Source organism: Pezoporus wallicus, unplaced genomic scaffold, assembly GCF_028554395.1.
Source record: "Pezoporus wallicus isolate ANWC-B61680 ecotype Strahan unplaced genomic scaffold, APGP_CSIRO_Pwel_v1 contig_161, whole genome shotgun sequence".
Lineage (NCBI taxonomy): Eukaryota > Metazoa > Chordata > Aves > Psittaciformes > Psittacidae > Pezoporus > Pezoporus wallicus.
In genome coordinates, this window is record NW_026642654.1 from 1840315 (window position 1) to 1862914 (window position 22600).

The following is a 22600-nucleotide window of genomic DNA, read 5'->3' on the forward strand; positions in this document are numbered from 1 at the left end:
GACGTTACTAGCTGTTCTGATCTAGCTGTACTAGATATATACCTCATCTAGATTTCCTAGATATACTTGTCAGATGTTTTGCAACCTAGAAGCAAAGCAACATAAGAATTTCATTTTCCAAAATAGAAGGCTTCTACAGATGTGATACATACATTATAAAAAAGTTTTCACTTTTTTGATGATAGTAAATCATATTTTGGAGTGACAGCTAAGACCTACGATAAGAGTTTTTCCTGTAGTTCAGAAGTTTAATCTTTCCCAGCGTTTGAGAAAACAGGAACAGCTTTCACCCACATTATTTATATTAACAGCCATGACATCTGGAGACTTTACAAAATTAACAGGGAACACGTAAGTTGCCCACATGCTTGGTGACACACTTCAGCTACTTATTATTAGTTCTATGTGCCTGCCAAAAGTGAACCCCCAACAAACAGATTTTGACACTTGACTAAACAATTGTAGTTTATGCCCACATTTCATGCCTACGACTGATACTATTTATTAGATCATGATGGTGGGGAAGAATAAAAAAGAAAAAATAATGCATCTATCAATTATAATGTGCTAATTCCCAGTGCTTACAGTGTAAGCAATACATTTTATTTCTTGATATGTAAATCTTGCTTCATGGTTGCCAAATTTGTTGCAATCATACTAAATTAAAGAATTCAGAAGATATTTATCATGGCTCATATACATAAACAGAGGAACGTGTGTCTGGAAGAGAGCTTTAGTCATGGATTGCATATTTGAATAATTAGGAGTAGATATTTTGCTAACAAATCTAATATCTTTGTTTGCAATGCCATTACAGGAAACAGTTTCTGATGTCCAAATAAGACATTTTAGTTTTAAAAAACTTAGGGGATGTAACTGCTGTGGAATAATGTTTTCTTCAAAGTCCAGCCAATTGCTCTGATAATCAAAACCTTCTATCATTAGAATGAAACACACCATTATGCTGTTCTGCCTCCTGAAAGATCAACATACCTTCTTTTTTTGTCACTGGACAGGTACACATTTTGGAATTAGTTCAAACAGGAATAATGAAAATGAAAGGAAGAATTCATTCAAAAACAGATTTAAAGAGGATATTCATCCATGGAGTTTTTAGGGCCAGTTGTTTATTATTTCAATAATATTTAGATTTGATTATTTTTCATTAGTAGCACATTTCAGAATCCAGTATCTTCTTGAAAATGTAAAAATACAGCATATTTTTAACGCATTAATAATAATCTGAAATACACATCTAATCAAAGAATGGAAAAATGGGTGTACTGGATAAGGTGTGTATATCTGATCTATTTATAGATGGGCACAGTATATTGTCTCCAACAGTGGCCAGTATCTGATGCTTAGAGAAAGTGTATAAGAAACACCGCAAATATTAAATAGTCCTTCACTTGGTACTCTCTAGTTTCTGACAACATTTTGCAGTTTTTTGGTTCTTAGTTTGCAATCAAGGCATTGTGCTTAATAGGATACGGAGGTAGCCTTCCTGAATCTTATCTTAGTCTTGAAGCCTTTGAGCCTCATCAGTACATGCTACCATTAGTTGCACAATTTAATTATACATGCAAAAGACTATATTTTGTTTGTACTATGCTTCTGGAGCATTAATTTCAGTGATACGCCTCAATTCTTGTCCTGCAAGGAGTTTCTTATGTCCTATTTGACACATCTGAAAATGATCTGGAAAATGGAATGCATAGCATGGTGACAGACTTTACCAATGATACTGACTTATTTAGACTAGTAAAAATGAGAACCACAGCTGAAGAACTGTAGAAGGACCTTGTGAGATGGGGCAGTAAACTGGCAGTTGAAATTCGATTTGAAGTAACATAAACTGCTGCAGAGGGGAAAAAATATAGTCCTAGCTTCACATTTAAAATGATGGGCTCTGAAATGACTGTTATTGCAGAGAAGCCAGCTCTTCAAGATATGATAGATGGTTCAGTGAAAATATGAGTGAGCAGCAGAAGTCAAAAACCCAAGCTAAATCTTAAAATTATTCGGAAAGAAATAAAAAAACAAATACATTGCTGCATAAATATGTGAACCAACTTGACTGCTACATGCACTCCTGATCCTTTATCTTATGGAGGATAAGGTGGAATTAAAAAAGGCTCGGAGAAGGGCACTAAGGATGATCAGAGATATGGAGTTGCTTCTGTTGTGAAGTCAACCGAGATTCTTCAACCTGGAAAACAGATGCCTGATCAAGCTGTGATAGAGGTCTGAGAAACATGAATAGCCTGGCAGGGTTATGTAGGGATTGAGTGTTCACTGTGTTTTTTAATACAAGAAAGGGAGGCATCGAAACAGAGCACTGGCTCCAAATAAATAAAGCGAGATTTAAAATTACTGAAGTTAAACTGTGAAATCCTTTGTTCCTAAATTTTGTGAGTGCTAAAAGTTTATGTGGAATTAAAGGGAGACTGGAATGAAATCTAGTGAATATAGAAATCCACGGAAATACTGAATACCTAGACAGTAACCAAACAAGAAATCATTGTGGACTGAGACTTAGGAGATGCACATGTTTTATCCTGTTCTTACTCTCTTTACAACATGCCCGAGCTTTCCAGTGCTGTCAGATAGGACACTGGACTGAAGTGACCTGAATATGAACGAATATGGCCACTCTGAAATTTCTATGAATAGTCCTTTTCCCCTATTTTATGCTACCATTGACTTTATAGACTCATATCTCGTTCCCACTAATCATCCCTTTTCTTCAGTTAGAAGTCTCAGTCTGTTTGAGGTTTTTCTCATATGAAGGTTTTCACACTGATCATGCTTTTCCTGTGTTTTCCAGTTCCGTTCTATTTTTTTGTTTGTTTGATTGGTTGGTTTGGGTTTTTTCATTTGTTTTCAGGTGAAACGAAAAGAGTACCACTCACTATTAAAGATTTGGACATACTGTGGATTACAGAAATACACTATCGGTTTTCCCAATAATTTCTTACTTTTTCTCCTTTTTTTTTTCACTGCTGTTGAATGTTGAATTACTGTTTTCAGAGACTGTCTGCAAATTCCACTATATCTTTTTTTCTGAGTAGCAGTAGCTAGTAAAGACATACTAAATATACCTGTACAGTTAGGGTTATTTTTCTTCTACATATTAGCTCTCATTTGTCAATAATGAAATTTATCTATAGTTTTACTATGCAGTCACAGTATCACAGTATCACAGTGTCACAGTATCACAGTATGCTAGAGATTGGAAGGGACCGCAAAAGATCATCTAGTCCAATCCCCCTGCCGGAGCAGGAACACCTAGATAATGTTACACAGGAATGTGTCCAGGCGGGTTTTGAATGTCTCCAGGGAAGGAGACTCCACAACCTCCCTGGGCAGCCTGTTCCAGTGTTCCGTCACCCTCACTGAGAAGAAGTTTCTTCTCAAGTTTAAGTGGAACCTCTTGTGTTCCAGTTTGTACCCATTACCCCTTGTCCTATCATTGTTTGCCACTGAGTAGAGCCTGGCTCCATCCTCGTGACACTCCCCCTTTATATATTTATATACACTAATAAGGTCACCCCTCAGTCTCCTCTTCTCCAAACTATAGAGACCCAGCTCCCTCAGTCTTTCCTCATAAGGGAGATGCTCCACTCCCTTAATCATCTTAGTTGCCCTGCGCTGGACTCTCTCCAGCAGGTCCCTGTCCTTCTTGAACTGAGGGGCCCAGAACTGGACACAATATTCCAGATGCAGTCATTCAGAATTTCAGGATGATTCTGGGATTCTCCACAATCAGCTATAATTTCGAATACCTCCAATAACTGTGATCTGTCTTACATAGTTTTCCAGGTAATTTATGGGTATGTCAAGCAGCATAGATCCCACAGGTTTTTCAGAAATAAAAGAGAACAAATAAAACTTTTGTCAAGCCCATCGTTTTGTTTTCATATGAAGTTTGATGGCCGTAGGTAAACTAAATACACTCTACTCAAAGTGCACTTTGGTTGTTAATTTTCCACTTCAAAAGGCACTTTCATCTTGTACACTTAATTTTCTCTGTTCTTGCCAATGATAAAGACACTAAAATCCATTAGAATCTGGATAACTTTAAGCAACTAGATGAGAAGTTGCTGAACAAGACTTTAGAATTCCCCTGACAAAAGAACTAGAAGAGTTTGTTATTTTCCTGCCTCTGATACATCCCCAAACTGTAATGAAATGATTCATCATGCACTTTACCAAGTATTTCTGTGTGAAAGTTCAGGAAGCAAAATCAGTAATCTGCATTGCTTGTATTGCCTTAAGGTACAAGGCTACCTATTTTGTTGTTTGTCCATTTGCTTACACAGGAGATCTATCTTGTGAAACTTTGCAGTTGTCCCATGGATGTTTTACACAGAATGTTATGTGTGTGCAGCTCACACTTAACTTTTACACTGTGGACTTCTCAAACTTAAGCAGTACTTCTTGTGAGTTTCTGCAATAATTTGTCACCTCTTAAATGGCTTCATTTGACTGAGAAGCTGCCTGAGCAGCCAACTGCAACTTCTGCACTGTACCCAGTTAGTAACGGCAGGAGGGGTGCTGTGTTTGTTGTTAACACGGCTTATTTCTAAGTACATTAAATCTACGGATAAGCAGATATGGCTAACACTTAGCTTTATTATATGACTCTGAAATGTAACATCTTAACTGTAAATACTATTCAAGAGTAAAGCAGGATGTGTATTTTGTAACTTCATGATGTGTTTAAAGAAGACTTGTTTATTTAAATGTAATCTGTTATTCTTAACTAGCTTTTTATCAGAAATAGATAGATTTCTGTAATAGATTACTGTAAGACTGAGTGAATCGCTATGCCTGTTAGTCATGTTTTACACATAGATGTTTTAGTTAGTTCACATTTGGTAAGCATAGAGACTAAAAGAAGACAAAGACTGGAAAAGGGAAGATGGATTGCTTAAAATTTAGTGCTGTAACAAGCTTGTTATAGCAAGCACCCCAGAGGTACCGGGGAATCTCCAGCCTTAGAAATATTTGGATCATGTCTAGAAGAGCCCTGAGCAGCTTGATCAAAGACTTGAGTTAGATGCAATTTGAAAGCTGGCTCTGCACTGAGAAGAGTGGTTGAGATGATCTCCAGAGGTCCCTTCCAACCTAAATTTGTCTGTGGCTCTATGAACAAGCCTATATATTCTATGCAGTATCTTCAGCAAAAGTAAATGAGGCTTAGGGATCATATGGATTTAGTTAATTGCCCTGCTACCATGAAAAGAACTACACTGCATTCCAAGTGCTTTGAATGCCTGTGACCTGAATTCAGCAGCAACTTTCAACAAAGAGGTTTTGAACTGTCTGGCAGGCAGAACTATTTTCACTGACCTTTGCAAAGAAGAGATGGATAATGGCAGATAAAATTGGATGAAGATCCTTTGTATCTGTGTTTACTGCTGTGTATACAAAATTCCTTTTTTGCTACTTCTGTTTTGGAATTAAGCTGCAAACATGGTATTTCATCTGGAAAATAAGAACATCTTTAGGATTGTAAAGGGAGTTAATATAATAGAGAATGATATGGTTGCAGCAGTGGAGCGGTATGATGAAACAGTGCGTCAGATAATGGGAAGAGAATGTGTCCAAAATATCAAGTCCAAGAAACAGCAGTTTTTATGCAAAGTGACAGCTGTCAAATGCATAGGACATGAGGCAGTCACACAGTGACTTCACTGTAGTGGACAAAATAGAGGTGTATGATTCACCCAACAGTTAAATAGGTCTAGCTTATGTTCTTACATGACCCTTAAGCATGTTCTTTTTATATCCCTCAAGACGTAAAATAACTCCTTTTGAAAGCAACAGAAGAGTTTGTTAACAGCAGAAATCAGAGCACCAAACCAATTTCAAAGAATTCAAGTCATCATCATGGCAGTCAGGCAGCAGTGAGACCAGTGCAGGGACAGGAGGATGTGTGTCAGATGCACTCCTGTTCCCAAGAGCTAAAAAGAGGCTTTGTCTTGCACTTCTCTATTACTCTTAAATAAAATGCTTTCTGAATGTCTCACAGTGGATCTTCACACACTTTGTTCCCCTTGTTTTACAGCAGTATTTTCCTTTCAATTTAGCTCTTTATAAGGCTTCAAGAGGAAAAAAAAAAATATGTTTTTTTGGAACAGCTTTCTTCTTTTCTGAGGACTTTGTGTTTGTCATGAAAGAGCTGTCACCATTTATGATGGCAGAAACAAAAAGGAAGATAAAATGTGGGAGGAAATCTAAAAATACTGGCATCTCAAGAAATGCCACTGAGCAGTTAGTAAACTTTTACTCAATAACTTTTCAAGAAGTCTGTGATTTTCAGGACAGTTTTATTCCGGGTTCAGGTTTGGAGGACCAACACATCACTAAATCGCACTAGGACTGCTGCTTGCACACACATGGAAGCTGACAGCAACATAGCGTACCTCCTACGTGATGCTCTTTCTTTGTCAGTATGGACATGCTATTGAGAATATGGAATTAATGTATGAGTGCATATAGAGAGACATTAGTTTCCTTGTGATTTTAAATACATCGGGTAAAGTTGAAGTTCTATTTTAATGATATAAGAACATTTAGCTGGCTTAAAAGTTAGAGTAGAAAATATGGATTGCTCTAGAAGTTTTCCTTTAAGCTATTTCAAAGCATAGATGGATAGGAAGAATGTGAGTTAAGGCTGCAGATACAGCAGCTGTGATCAAAAGTATAGGAAGTGTTTTCACACACCAACTTTTTAAAGAATACTTTTAATGATTAAGTGGTTGCATGACATGTGACAGTAAGATGACAAGAAAAAGATAATTGATAAAATACAGTCTTAAGAACATTAAGGACCAATATCCTGCTCATAAAATAGGTAATCTTTTCCTGGTAAATCAGTTAATTCCCTTTGGAATCTTAGTTCCAACCTTTGAAGAATTAGTGTTATAAGGTGAGCTGCTTTGACAGTGGAAACTTTTTAGCATTACAGTTCATCATAGAAACATGATGGATTACAACAGACTTTCAGTCTTGAAATTTCATGTTCTAAAAAGGCAGTTTACTTACAATGAATTGTAAGGACAAAGCTAAATTGAGATAAAGGACTTAAGCCAAATTGCACTGTTTCATTTGACCAATCAAGATTGTAATATTTTAGCATAATTATTTTTGGTGCTGTTTTTGTTGATTTTTAACTTAATTTCTTAATATTTATTCCTGACCTTTCTTTTTTAATATTTTTCAATATTTTTCTTTTTGAGTTAAAAAAAAAAAAAAAGAACGAGAGCTACAGAACTTTTTGTGAGAGACTTAAATAAGTGAAGGAGTATTTCTGAGAACTGCTTACTCAATTAGAACCCAAAACTTCTTTGCTGACTTTGTCAAAAAGCTGCTCTACAACCCACTTGGTCAACATGCAATGTAAGACAATAGTTACATACCTGATAACTGTGGTGGTGATGTAATCAATTGAAAGAAAGTGAAAGATTGAAATTATAAAAATTCTACAACCAAAATGTGGTGTTTGCATCCTGTTAAAATGTTATTGAACTGAGTAGCAAGAAAGCAATTACGTCTTTTTTCCACTCCATTAGTAGAAATATGCTATATTCATTTTGTATTATCAGTAAACAAGTAGTATATTTTTTTTGTGAGCTGCAAATTGAAAAGTGCAGAGCATACAGGATATGCTTCAGTGGAAGTCTGTCAGCTTATGCTAGGTATGTAAGTTATAAACAACAAACTAAACCATAGATTTGAAACAACTGGATACGGCTTAATAAACAATCTTGATCTATAGCTGTGTAGATGCAAGAAAAAGGCAGTTTTCTTTATTTTTCATTTAATTCTGGTTGTTTTCACTGTTCAAAGGCATGAGTAATTTTAAACTGACTCCTTTTTACTTGCAACCTACCATGCATACTAAGGGACTTCCCACGGACAGGCAAATGGGGGAATATTCTATTCAGAAGACATTAGAAACAGTTGTGAACACTGCGGCATTTTCCCTTCAGAAAAAAATACAGTAATTTGTCTTCCAGGAATGTTTCCTAGATGCTATTCCAATGCAGAGGAGTATCAAACATAAGTGTCATGGTGCATCTCTCTTACATGCATAAAACTCCTATTTCTTGTTTATATCTTGTTTATACTATCATTCCATTCCATTTTCAGTATTTTAAAATGTGAGTGCAATCTAATTGATTTCAGTCAGATTGTTTGTTTAAAAATAGACAGGAACTGTACCTTGTTAAATAAAGATTAATTCAATTAATAACATTTCTTAAGTTTTAGAAGGTAGTTATTAGCCAGATTTACTTAACAAAAGCAGAAATATTGAAGAGAAAGGTATTTTAAGGCTTAGTTCTATATGGTTTTCCTGCATGTAACGTTTACTACAAGGACCAATGGATCTGTTGGGCTTCAGTGGATTTGTTCACAGTAGTATGGATGATAAACCTTTAAAAAAATATATTTGCAGCCACAGGCCTTAAGGATGTTTCTCTTTTTATAGCCAGTCCTTACCAGTACTAAAGCAACCTGCTGGTTTAGTGCAGACTTCAAAAAAGGAATCTTTTGGACATGAAATTTCAGTGGTCAAAAAGGAAACACCTATTTCAAAAGCGCGAAGCTGCATGAATACTTGTTATTTTTGGAATAAAGGCCTTGGCTGAATCAATGTATGCTACTGTAAAGGAAAAATAAAATAAATAAATAATGGAATCATAGGATCATTTGGCTGGAAGCGACCCTAAAGATCACCCAGTTCCAACCCCCCAGACATGGGCAGGGGCAAGTTCCACTAGACCAGGTTGCTTCAAGCCAAGTCCAGCCTGGCCTTGAACACTGCCAGCGATGGGGCAGCCACAGCTTCTCTGGGGAGCCTGTGCCAGTGCCTCACGACCCTCACAGGGAAGAATTTCTGCCTTTTAGCTAACCTAAATCTATCCTCTTTCAGTTTGATGCCATTTCCCTGTGTCCTACTCCTTGTTCCATCACTACAGGAATACTTACTTGTAGGGCCCCTTAGATATTGGAATGAAGGAAGCAGTGTCTTTTCTGGTAGGATGGCAGAGAAGGGCTGTAGACAAGAGTGTTTGCACATGCAGGATCTCATGCTTCTGGAGTTACGCAATTTGGAAAATTATAACTGTAGAAATAATTGATGGCATGTTGCTTGGCTCTAGTCGGTGACTCTCACTCCTCAGGCACCAAAGAAAGGATTTTCCAACCAAAGTGCAGTTTCTACAGCCTCTTAGCAGCCATGCGCCTCAGCCTGCAGCTTTCGGCACAAAAATCACAGCAGCGGCGAGGAGAAACTACCGGCCTCTTTCCTTTCTGGCGGAGGGACACATCGCTTTAGAGACGACACAAAGATGTGCAAAGTGCGTGCGAAGTGTGGAGGCCTGGAGGGGCGGAGCGGAGGGATCCTCCCGCCACCGCGGGGCTCTTCCCGCCGTGGGGCAGTCGGCGGGGTGGGTTGGGTGGTCGTTCTCCGGAGCGGTGCGAGGTACGAGCCCTGCTTCTTAGGGTTCCCAAACGAGAGGGCCCTGCTCGGAGGCAGCGGGGTGCCTGGCAGGCAGAGCCCAGGGAGGAGGCAGCCTCCGGAGAGGGCGGGCAGCCGGGCTGAGGGAGACCTCCGCGCTCCTGGGGAATGCAGCTAGGGGAGGTACCTCAGGGCGGGTCGGGGCGCTGAGAGAGAAGCCACCCCGCTGCAGGGAGGGAATTAAAAGTCCTTTAAAAGAAAAGCTTACAAGAGGTTGTACAAAGCAGGAGGGAGAGACGGCTTTCCTGCCTGTAAAACTTAATTCAGAGAGGAGAGAGCAGAGTTGCTGTCTGCCAGACAGGTGAATCACCTCAGGGGCAGGACAGAGGGGTCCTGTCACCTGCAGCAAGGGGGAGGGAGGCGAAAACACCACAAGCCTGGGGATTCATTTGCTCTCAGCACTTCACAGGTATATCCCGCGGTCGCAGGAGTGTTTCTTGCCAAAATGGGTTTTCCTGTGCACTTAACAGAAGTAAACCTGTCAAATCAGGAATGCCACTTGATTCTTTAATCATGCAGCCCTGGTTAACAAATTAATTCTGTCAATTACATATTTCATGAAACGTTTCGAGAGCCTTCCTGTTGGCTGGATGAGGTCAGCTCTGCACGGTGACTGGGTTGTGCAGACATAGTGGTGAACCAGTCTGCTGCAAGTATAATAAATTCCCTCAATTTATGAAATCTCATTTTGCGCAAATTATGTTCTACACACTGGGTAGATCAATTTTTAAATGGAATTGCTGAGTGCAGTTGACTTGAAGAGACATGCGCTTCAGCATCAGTACATTTAACAATCTAGATCTGTGCCTGAGACACCGCTGTTTCTTTGTGTATGGGGATACAATCTGATACAGTGTTTTGTCATACCAGGGGACTTCTGATAGACTTGCCTTCACTTCCACATTACAAATTATCACACAGTGAAGACAAGATAGTCAATTTCTTTCAGCTTTTAGCAAGAGTCCCCTCCCCAGATCCTGAAGAGTTCATCAGTGGGCTTTATTTTTTTGGTATTTGTTCACAGTGTTTTGGCAAAAATACTGTGTGACAAGTGCATGAGAAATGCACTTAATCTCTTTAACTTGGCGACACAGTGAAATTATCACCCATTTTAATTTTGCATACTTTAGTAAATTACTTCTTTCTTAAATTCTAGAGCTTGGTTTTAAATGTTGTTCCGTGATCCTCTCTTTTCTCAGGCCTGGAATGTATGCGGAACAAATACCAGTGTAATAACGGGTAGATGATGGAATTACTGACTTTGTGTCCTGTACATTCATTACAAGATCATTTATGCCTAATACTTTAATATTTCTTTAATTTTCAGGACAGTCTCAGCAAGTATGGAACTTACATTGGTGAGCATGGAAAGTACATGTTCTGAAAGATTTTTTTCTTCAACGTCAGATGAAACCGAATGTTACCTATACCCAAAGAGAATTAAAATAGAAAGTAATCAAAAAAGCGTAGACAAACAGGAGCAGCAAAAGCTAGTGCAAAGCACACATGAACCTGTATATTTACCAGAAAGGCAGAACAACTGGGCATTACAAAACCAAAGTTGTGACACAAGAAAAACTTGTATGAGAAATTTTGTTCATTTTCAAACTTGTAATAGTGAAGTACTGCCATGTAGTGTGTCAGAAAATAAGCTATCCAGCAAAAAATGCAGTTCTGAAAATGAAAACCAGAGTACTACAGAAGATGGCATTTCATCGAATGTGCGTGGACAGCCTCTCAAAATAGAGTCACTCAGTGTGTGGAGTGATGCCAACACTTGTAAAAGTCTGCAGGTACTAAATCCACCCCAAGTGCAGCAGAACAGCAATATAGGACAAAACAATAAAAGAAATAGTGAAAATGAAATCAAACAAAATTCTTCAGTTACACCCTTAAACAGAGACTCGTTTCAGATGGAATTGTTAAATCATAAGTCTGTCTCTGATAAAAAGTGGAAACAATACCAGCTTCTGCAAGTTCCATTTTTATATGGTACCAGTTCTGTGTTTTCACACGTAGACCATGAGAAAAATCATTTTCTGGAAAAAGTGTGTTCTATAGAAGATAAATATTTCTCCAGTAGTAAGAATGAAACCACTGCAGAAAGTAAAGAAACAAATCTTTTGTCATACACCATTCCAACATTAAAAAAAACCTTTAAAAGTATACAGCCACTGGAAATCCCCAATTTTCAACTTCCTTGCATTTCAAGTAAAACAAATGGTGAAATGACATCAACTCCCTTAAAGGAGACAGACTGGAAGAATTTGCAAGCCCAGCCATCTTTGGTACAGTCTAAACGGATACACAGTGTACAAAAAATATCTGAGATAGAGAAACAAGAACTGAAAAATGATAAAAGTACTGTAAAAGCTTCGACTGTTGGTTCTGAACTTGGAGAAAATAATTGCCCACCAATTAGCAAACAAGAGCACAGTGCTTTGGCAGAAGGAGGAAGAGTCTCTGTAACTTACTTCAGAGGCAATGGCACTAATATTGAATTTAATCAGACATTTGCAGAAAATGAATTCAAAGATCAGCTGCTGGAGAATTCAGAAGGTGATGATGACCAGAAGTCAAAGATTCACATTTACATTAGTGCTAGAAATGTTCAGAATAAGAAATGTGTTAGCAGTAATGATCTTTTGAAAAGAACAGGGAGGAAGAGCAGTAATGAGAATGCGGGAACATTTCATCATATACAGACAAGTATTCCAGTAGTAACAGAAGTGCTAGAGAAAAGTAAGTTGGATATAGACTGTGGTGGGCATAAGTCCAACACTGATGTTAGTTTGTATGAAGCAAAATCACAACTCTCTACAAAAGACATACTTCATCTCAAAAGATACTTAACTAAAACTATGATATTTGAAAGGAATTGTCGTCGCACTATCACACAGAATTTTACAGTTATGAAAGTGAGTTGCAATATATTTAGGGGAAAGGAAATGTTAAAATTGAATCTTTCATTTCAAAACATGTTGTTTGGATGGGTCAGGACATGGCCTGAATTTCCATACAAAGATATGCCCATGTGTCAGGATTACAGTGTTACACATGGGTTTCATTTTCGTGAAATTTTAAACAAGCACTGTGATGCTCAAAAGTTAGTAAAGAGCAATATAAATAGGAACCTCAACAATAAAATACTCATTTGTTTGCTGGCTATTATTTCAAAGCATTTGAAGATTGAACCACTAAAGGCAATTCTTGCTTCCTTTCTCAGTAGCAGAAATACATTAGAAGAAAAGTCCGTGCAAGTGGAGAAACAGCCTTTATGTGAGAGAAAACAAAGTCAGTTAAACTCATGCACAGATAAGGCTTTGAGGCAAAACACAGAATTTTATAAAAAAAATGAAACTTATCCAAGCTTTTTAAATTCCAAATCCATGAAAAGCATTGGTTTTGCCTTTCATAATGAATGCCAGAGAAGACATTTTTCTGCATCTTTAGGTGAACAAGAGTCCACCGTCCTAAAACGAGGAACCCTCTTTCATGACCAAAAAAGTGGATTATATAAGAGAAGACATGTCAGAAAGCACCACCTCTTGCCCAGGGAGAGTGAAGGGTTTAGTACCTGTTTGAGGTCAGTCAGTCACAAAAATGTTATGAAAAAGCAAATTTTAGTTGCTAAATGCGTAATCTTGTTGCAGGGTGCTTTTGATTGTTCTTCACTGGACAAGATGTATTGCTGCAATATCGCAAAAGTACAGCATCTGATAGGAGCAAATCTTGGATTTTGGAGCCACTTTCCTGCCCGTTCAGAACTGAAATTTGCAAAGGTAAATTGTAGATTTGCAAATTGGGAAATATCAGCAAAGCAGGAGAAGAAACCAAGTGAAGTGTTTAATAGTTTTTTTCATGGGAAAGTATTTAAACCTTTCCCTTTTGCTCTCTGTGAAACTAAGAAACATGAAACAATTGGATATAGAACTGTCATGACATCTACAAATGAGGTCACAGATGAAGTCATGTATACTATGAAAAAATACTTGGGTACTTCTGGTTGTATAAATACTGATAGAAAAGAATATGTTAAGTCAGAAGAGTTGCAAATAAATTCTCATAATTTTATTTCAAAAAAATTTTTCTCTGTTTTTGACACATATGAAAAAATTCCCCTTACCACTGATTCTGAAGAGTTTGACCAGTTACTAGTTGTAAACCATGACAATTCTGCCAAAAAAGGGTTATTTGAAGAAAATGCAGTCACCAGTTCAGAAAAGGTTCATAATTTGCCTGCTAAATCAAATGATGTTTTAATTCTACCTGAACAGTCAAAACCAGCTATGGAAAAACGTCATTCTTTCTCGTTACAAGATAACCAACCTGAATATTTCAAGCAAACAGATACATATAGTCCACATTTAACAAACGAAGAAAAATTAGAAAACCAAAATGCTTACTTAAATTTTGAAAATGTATTTCCTAGTTCCTTAAATGTTTATCTGTCTGGCACTTTGCCATTAGACAGCAGCTGTTTTGTCAATAATGACAGAGAAGTAAGTGAAGATGGACATTGCAGGAATTCCTCAAGTGCAGACAAACAAAAACAAAGTGAAAAAAATCCTGCTGCTACCCAGTATCCAACCACAGAAAGTCCTGCCATGGCAGATACACACTTGCCATTACAGGCTAAAGAAACGGTGCAGTTTTCCTTGCAAGGGCATACACAGACAAAGAAAACAGCCAGTTCAGAGCCAGCAGCTTTGGAACAACATCCTAAATATGTACAAGAACAGGAAAAGATAAACGATGAACAAATGCGTGTAACTAATGAAAGTCAATGTGAGACTGTAATGAATGACTTGATTATTTCATATTCAGAAGATGAAGCTAAAACATTAATTGCTGCAGAAGAGAAATTAGAAATGCATTTATCCGTAATAAACAATGGATGTCTTGAAGATGTAAAAGATCAGTATTTACCTTTAGAAAATAAAATAACATGTGAATTTGAACTGAAGAGAAAATTTAATTTAGTACTAGAAGAGCTACATATGTTTCATGAAATTAGCAAGGGAAATGAAAACAATTTATCTAGTTTGGAAACAAACTCACACAACAATTATTGTGAGTTAAATAATTCTGAGGGGATAGATAAAAAAGTGACAAGTGTTTCTCAAAAGAAAAGATGTATTTCTCCTACAATCTGTGGTGCTATAGAAGGGCAAAATATAACTGACAGTAATGAAAGCTCATTAAATGAAAAGATGTCAAATGAAAATGAAGACCAGAAAGTATCTGAGGAATGTTGTATTTCAACAGTGTCAGCTGAAGAATTGCTACATTCACCTGTTGCAGAAGGTAAGCACAAAGAACTATTGGTTACTATGCTAATAAGAAAATTTAAATTTTATGCAGTATTTGATTTTCTGTAAAGGTGTGTTCCTCAAATAATTCCATGACAATAACAGAGTTTTCATTGGTTTGTTGAACAAAAGGTACTTGCTTGTGAATAGCCAAATGCGAAAAGCCTACACTACTACTGCATGTCTGCACACTGTGCCATAGCAGTTGTAGCTCAGGATTCAGTCAGCCAGGCTTGCTCAAACCTGTTTTAATAAAAATGCCATTACAGATTATTTCTTTTGTCTTTGATTTCATCCTGATAAGCCCTAAAATCCCTAAAAGAGTCGAAACACTCAGTAAGGTCATTGACTCATAGAATACTTAGGGTTGGAAAGGACCTGAAGATCATCTAGTTCAAATCCCCCTGCCATGGGCGGGGATGCCTCACACTAAACCGTATCACTCAAGGCTCTGTCCAACCTGTCCTTGAACACCTCCAGGGGTGCACGTTCACAGAGAGAAAATACTCCATTAAAACCTGATATAATATTCACAAAGGAGACAACTGTTTCCTTACAACTGGTGTAATAAAATCATAGAATCATAGAATAGTTTGAGCTGGAAGGGACTTTTGAAGTTCACCTTGTCCAACCCCCCGCTGCAGTGAGCAGAGACAGGCTCAACGCCTTGTCCAACCTAACCTTGAACACTTCCAAGAACCAGTTGAATGCCGTACCTTCTTTTACAAATGGCTCCTATATGATAATTATTCAAGCACTTTTCCAACAGTGCGCGTATTAGATTTTGTACATGAAATTCAGTTTGCAGAAGTGATGGGTTCTCACAGCTGCAGATAAAATCAGTAAGAGATATGCTTTGGTCATATTTGGTGAAATACCTGATTAAAATACAGCCATCTCTTATTTGGCATCTGAAATAAATTTCTCAGGGAGTTGACTCTAAATTTATTAGGTGAAGATTGCAGGGGGTTTATGAAGGTAATTAGTGTTTGTGAAACAATTGGAAAAGTGTCACAGAAAAGGCCTGGAGGGAGTTCTCTTCAGTGGAGTTTTCACAGTAGAATGTGCTGCGAGTTACACCTGAGTGCCTTGTCCCAGAGAATGAAAACCTAACAGATACTGGGTAAGTTGCTCTCTAAGTGATCGCTTTACTGCTGAAGCGTGGAGTAAAGATCCAAGTGGAGGAAATTACATGTCATCAGAGGATTAAAAACTGCATCATTTCATCTATGCAGAGATCTTCCTGAGATAGCTTTTGACAAGCACCTCAGAGTGCACCTCAGATGCACATACACCTTTTATATCAACAAGAAACACAATTTGCTAACTAAATGAAACAAACAATTACTTGTTTATGGAAAATAGTTACAATCTTAAATGTATTTCTGCTTCTGTTTTAAGGCTATTTTGATACAGCTTATAGAAAGCCATACACATGGGACCCTGCTTTTTTATCCTCCATGCTTCTTAAGGAGCAAACCTGTAATTTACAGAAAGAGGGAGGTAAGAGTAATATTACACTGCTCTTTATACCACAAATACCAGTGCTAATAAACTTGTTTCTCAAACATTTGTATTTGTGACTCCTCTTTATATCTTTCTCTTTATAGCAATCACATTTTGTCTAATTGTAGGTTACTAGGAAGTTGTCCTATCTTTGGCTTGGGTCACAGAGCAAGTCATGCAGATGCGAGGTTTTGTCCTTTGGACAGAAGAAAAGAACTCTTAACAATGTGGTGGTCCTTGTTTCGTTTTTTTTTTTTTTTTTAGCCATTTTGGACAAACCTCTTTGGGCCTCCAGTCATTGTGATACAGTGAAGATACACTACCAGGAGAATGTGATTTGATATACCTTTCTTGGAAGATTTGCACTTTTGGATATGCCATAGAAAGAAATCCAGAAGGGTATTACCAATCAATTTATTAGCACTTCAGAAAGCATGATTTTCTTTTTTTTTCCCCTAACACTTGAAAACGTTTAGTAAAACAAGGCTATTGGTTTATTTTGCAATGAAATACAAAAACATTGTAAGGAAAAGGCTATAAATAATTTCTGATTCACTAAGCCAAATCCTGATTTGCACCTCTTGCACCTCTTAAGACTGATGCATGCTTTACTGTTCTCAGAATTCAGAAAGTTGTTTCCTTCATTCAGGCCAGTCTGTGAAATGAGACTGAAAATCCTGAACATTTACAGATGACTTCTGGTGTTCTTCTTATCTATTTTATATTGAAGATATGTCATCTTTTGATAATATCTCATATACCAAATGCAGACTGCTGCAGAGAATTGTGCTTTATGTTTTTCACTGTTTATCACTATTAGTCACAGTTTATCATGGCTCTATAATGTGTTCGGGTTTTGTTGGTGTTATTTGTGTTTTGTTTGGTTTTGTTTGTTTATTTGTTTATTGGGTTTTTTTTTGGAGCAAGTGGATTCTACTTTCTGACTTTTGTAGTAGGTGCTGATATTGCTTAGAGAAAATTCAAATTCCAGAATGCTGTGTTGTGCATAACAGCACAACGTAATTGATAGTAACATCTTGTTCTTGGAAGTTTTGTTCAGATGGCATTGAAGCTTGCTAGATGGAAAGTTGTAGCTCCTGCAGAAGATCAGAAGATGACTGAATCTGGATTATCGTTCCTTTCTTCTTTTCCTGTTTTCATCCATAGCACCAAGGGCAAAGAAAACCAGACATTTTCTCCATAGCAGTAACTATTCCCTTCACACTGCTTCCTAATATTTTTTAAATTCCCATCTGAGCTTCTCCAGAAACCTTTGGAAGGCAGCCTTAGGAATGACTGACTTCTTTTTATCCCATGATTGCTGAGAAATCTTGCAGGTTTCTTGCTTATTTCTAAGGCATTCTATGCCTTATTTCAAGAGCTTTATCAGAAGCAACAGGTATCTAATATACTTACAGTAGAAGAAGGTGAAAAAATGCAACATTCCTCTCATCGTCATTCTCATCTGATAGGAAATAGGGAACTGCTGAGCATCTTCTTTTCTAGAAGGAGGTACATTGCTTCTTTGCTGTAATCTGTGGTTGGCAGAGACAGTTGTCACTGAACATTGTCTTAGAGATTATTCTGAATCAAGGACTATAGCTGGGTTTGTCACAGGGAGTATTATATTTACTGATAGGAGTTAATGTCAGAGGTTTTGCTGATGTGTGGCTGTCTCCCTCTATTTTTCAGTAGGATTCTAAGCCATCACATGTGCTCTTGTATGATTAGGGTTGGTTATTTGCCTTGGATATGAACACTATTTCTGCTATGGAAACCAAGCCTATTAATTTTACCAGTTTACTTGTAAAAACTCCATGGCTTAATCTAGCATATTACTCCCATAATTAGAAGATTAGGAGGTAGTGATTTTCTGCTTAATGGTACCAATGAGTTCTTTGCTTTACATCCCAGGATTTGCTCACATGAAATGACTGTTGCCTTAGAAACTGACTGTTTTGGAAAGGAGGAGATACCTAGGTGGGACAAGAGGATTTATACTTCAGCAGTTTTACAATTAAGCATGACTGACGACTGTGCTTTACTGGCTACATATAAACCCATAACACTTGACTGACTTTTAGTGCATGCAGTTCCTCTTCCAACTGACTCTGCCGAGTCTTACAAAAGGCATCTCAGCACTACTATCTCATCATTGGCTTAAGAGTTTTGGGATTGTTTTTTATCCCATAATTTAAAATTCTTGTGAAAGGCTTAGATATTTTTTTTTTTCTCCCTTTAGTAGGATTCCAACTGAATGCTTAAGGTTCTAATGGGCTCACTATTTGATAACTTAGCTAATTGCTCAATGCTTCATCATTTCATAGAATAATGGAAAATTGAACTGGAAAAGATCTTGAAGAATTTGACACCTTCTTTTGTGATTGATTATTGCTTCTTCTGGATGATTTATTATCCTAATCTCTAGTTTACAAGGTCATGGTCTTCAGTTCTTCCCCGCTGATTATATTATTTTATGCAAAACAGAACAGCTTCTAAAGGGTGCTGAATCATACTCCAAATTACCAGGTGGTACATACCTTACCCAATAGGCTGGAATTGATAATCCACATCCTCCTGTCCCACTTTCTGTAAAATGAGTGGCACAGGACAAGGCATCATGATTATTATCACCAGTAGAGTGGTTCCTGGCTCTGTAATTTGGATTTGTACATCTAAATCCCTCAGACTAGTGGTAAGTATTAAAGCATATTCCTCTCAGTAGGAGGTAATGTGCAGCATACTGTATGATTTTGTCAGTCTGTTAGGAAAGTTAGGTAATGTTAGGTCAGGGATCCTTCTGATCAGAAGGAATCTAATGTTAGCATTTCAGTTTCAACCCTAAAGAAAGTCAGATGCTCTACAGCTGAACAAAATGGAAAGGAAATAGAATGCAAAGACTGAGAAGCTGCAGTTAATGTTATTTATGTAATTTTGTTGTATTTCGTATGGAATTCTGGGTTTACCTTCACTTTTTATTTCTCTTTTTTAATATAGGTTACTTTATGTCACATGAAGTTATAAGAGTACAGCCTCTTAAAACACGCAAGGGCCCCATCAGGATTGGGCTGTCAAGAAAAGCTAGGCCCAAACAACAGCTTCATCCTTATCTGAAATGATACCGGATTCTTTTACCAGCCTTCAGATAGAACCACTCTGCTTGAAAACATCTGAAATGTTTTTATGTTCAGTGTTTTGGTTGATAGTTTGATCTTTGTGGTTTATGGTATTTTTAGACATTAATATTGCAGTGTTTGCTAGTGATTTATTTAAGAATACTCCTGTGAATACTTGATAGCAAAGGGATTTATAGTGAATGTTTACTAGTAGAAGTTTTAATGGAAATATGAAGCCCTTTTAAAGTTTATTTATTATTAATAAAATCTGACATGTATTTTTCATCTATTAAATACACAGTTGAAATTTTCTGTTGTACTCAGATGTTCTTGGAATCCTCCATGAGTTTATATGGTTTTAAAAACTTCATTAGTATTTTTAAAGCGATTTGTTACTAATGTTTTGAGAGGTGTAGGAGAGAATTTCAGGAAGCTAGGTTCAGATTACTAAATAGGACGAATACATTGGAGGTCGTTTCTTCTGAGGAACTTTTAGTTCCATACACTCGTCTCATTAGACAAAGAAATCTCTTGAATTTCAGGGTAGAGTTGGAAAGGAGGAAACATAAATGCTTCAGACAGAATGTCTTATTCTGAGGGCACTGATTCTGCTGCACACAACATGACAGCAAAAGACCAGCACATAAATTCTGGGGCTATATATCTCAAAAAAGTGGGGAAACTTGGGCTAATCTGAAGCATACAGCTATTGGTTAGGGACATCTGCTAATGATAGTTAATATACTGATATTTGCGTTATCTGATAAATCTATTTTTAACCGAACAAGAGCACACCAAGAAATAAACATCGGTCAAGTCTGGAAAAAAAAAAATCATTGAGTGTCAGAGCAAGAGTAATCCAATAACAGATATCCTGACGAAAACTTTAAATCCTCTATGCGATTGCTCAAAGGTTTTTAGAAAGTATTTTACATTGCAGTGGATGAGAATTTCCATATAGCGAGCATTACAGAATACTGACAGAGTAATGATAAGCTTCAGTACAAATAATAACACTTGGTTTCACCTGACCCCAGGAAAGCTGAGCAAGCTGAATTGATAGGGATATATGCCTATAGATAAATTATTCTTTAGAATCCATGGCAACAGTGCAAAGATTTAGCAGCAACGTTCAGAGTATGTCATATACAATAGTAAATATATCAGTATGCTTATCCTATAGGAAAGGACAATCCTATAAGCAAAGCAAATTCAGTACACAATGTGGGGTAGACAGGGGTGGGATGGACTCACCTTGGGACATGTTCACCACCATCAGCAGCCATCTTGGTGTCCTGGAGGGTGACTTGGCATAAAAATCAGTGGGGAGGAGCCTGTGGACTTATGACGGGTAGCAGTCCCCAAATGGCAACTGGGGGTCACTGCTTTGTCTTCCTCATACTTAATTTTGGTCCTTGTAAGCACAAGATCTTTAGATTTTATCAGTTGTAAATAAAGAGTCAAGGGATGCTGGTTTCTCAGTGTTCTGGTGGAAGTATCAGCTTACGTTTCTCTGAATCCCAGCAAGCAGCAACTGATCAAAATTTTTCAGCTAAGTGTTCTTTCTTGTGTACCTGGCACAAAACAAGGAGAGCTGCCTGTAGGCATCTGAATGTCCCCTCCAGGAGGTTTAACCTCACAACCAGGCAAAGGGTTTCTTGAGTGCTGCCCAACATGACCTGGCTTTCAGGAGTGATGTCTTACGAGTTAGCTTATATATCTCATATTTGCAATGGTTGATGTTCACAATAGGAGGATTTTTTACAATGTGAGACCTTAGAGATCATATAGTTCCACCCTCCCTGCCATGGGCAGGAACACCTTCCACTAAACCAGGTTGCTCAAAGCCTCATCCAACCTGGCCTTGAGCACTGCTAGAGATGGGACAGCCACAGCTTCTCTGGGCAATCTGTGCCAGTGCCTCACCATGTTCACAGTAAAGACCTTATTCTTAATATCTAATCTACCTTCATGCAGTTTAAAGCCATTCCCCTTGTCTTGTCCCTTCAGGCCCTTGTAAAAAATCCCTGCGCATATTTCTTTTCAGAAAGAGCCTGGAGCCTTCTCTTCTCAGGCTGAAAAAGCTCAGCTCTCTCAGATTGTTTTCATAGGAGAAGTGCTCCAGACCTCTTTGTGGCCTCCTCTAGACTTGCTCATCGGCTCCATATCCTTCTTATCTGGGGGCCCCAGGGCTGGATGCTGTACACCAGGTGATTTGCTATGTAAACTTTGGTTTGCTGGTCATGCAGCTGAAGATAGCTGCTAAGAGGAGGCTGTAATCTTAAATAACAGAGGAAGCACTGGCACTGGGAATGCAAGACTAGCCTTTGGCCAGCTTCAGCTTCCCCAGCCCCTGTGGGCTGGAAGACCTTAGGTTCTTTGTAACGCTGGAGAGAAGCATGTGAGTGTTGCCACCTGTGTACGTCAGCGGTGTAAATTGGCATTGTTCCACTGGGTTTTGAAGCTGTGCAGGTGTGTGCCAGGCAAAGACCTCGCCATGTGCCTTTGAATATTTTATTGAAGAAATGTGTATAGATTTTGAATTTTTTCATTGTAGACACAGTATCTGGTGATATGTTTTCAGATAGCTAAGCTTAGTAACGCTGACTCTAACAGAAATGCAGATGCAAAGGGCCATTATACTTTAATAATTATGCAGAAAAGCTTAAATATAATTTCCAAATAATTTTTTGTCAGCTGCTAGAACAATAGATACAGCTATGGTTTATTTTATGCAAAAGGATTCAATTATAGCCTACTAAAAGCCTTGAATTCTGTTATATGTACCAATACATGTGATTTTTTAATAACCCTAATTGAAAGTATCTTTCTTGTCTGCATTTTGAATGACTAGATGCAACGCTAACACTGCTCAGTGTGTTTTGGATAAATATGCATGATTAATAAGTGAACAAAAGGAAGATTGTTGAAGTCCACCTGCATAGTAGAAGTATAGCTATTGCCTCTTCCAGGGAATTCAATTGAAACAGGTAATGAAGCCCAGTTACACCTTCTCGTGTTGGAAGACAGTTTCCAAACAAGAGCAGACAACAAGCATTTGAGGGTAGGCATCAGAGAAAGGGCTGGAATGACTATGTTGTAAAAGGTTCTTCATCAAGAAAGATGGTGCCAGG

General features: G+C 37.8%; 2 protein-coding genes across 2 annotated transcripts; both read left to right on the forward strand.

The window, feature by feature from the left end:
• Positions 1–9537: 9537 nt before the first annotated feature.
• LOC130611299 (uncharacterized) lies at positions 9538–14093 on the forward strand. Its single transcript, XM_057431917.1, has 3 exons — positions 9538–9783; positions 13186–14034; positions 14070–14093. The coding sequence occupies exons 2-3, from the start codon at positions 13216–13218 to the stop codon at positions 14091–14093; spliced, it is 843 nt and encodes a 280-aa protein (XP_057287900.1). The 5' UTR covers positions 9538–9783; positions 13186–13215.
• On the forward strand, positions 12781–19760 carry RAD51AP2 (RAD51 associated protein 2). The gene is made up of 4 exons (XM_057431778.1): positions 12781–13118; positions 14003–14839; positions 16246–16347; positions 19348–19760. The coding sequence occupies exons 2-4, from the start codon at positions 14140–14142 to the stop codon at positions 19467–19469; spliced, it is 924 nt and encodes a 307-aa protein (XP_057287761.1). The 5' UTR covers positions 12781–13118; positions 14003–14139; the 3' UTR covers positions 19470–19760.
• Positions 19761–22600: the final 2840 nt, after the last annotated feature.

Excerpts from the sequence above, each read along its gene's own strand:
- RAD51AP2 (XM_057431778.1), top strand. The coding sequence starts at position 14,140 with ATGGCAGATACACACTTGCCATTACAGGCTAAAGAAACGGTGCAGTTT. Across the intron at positions 14,840-16,245 it reads ACATTCACCTGTTGCAGAAG|GCTATTTTGATACAGCTTAT; the intron begins GTAAGCACAAAG and ends TTCTGTTTTAAG. Across the intron at positions 16,348-19,347 it reads TAATTTACAGAAAGAGGGAG|GTTACTTTATGTCACATGAA; the intron begins GTAAGAGTAATA and ends TTTTTAATATAG.
- LOC130611299 (XM_057431917.1), top strand. The coding sequence starts at position 13,216 with ATGTATTGCTGCAATATCGCAAAAGTACAGCATCTGATAGGAGCAAAT. Across the intron at positions 14,035-14,069 it reads TTGTCAATAATGACAGAGAA|TGCAGACAAACAAAAACAAA; the intron begins GTAAGTGAAGAT and ends GAATTCCTCAAG.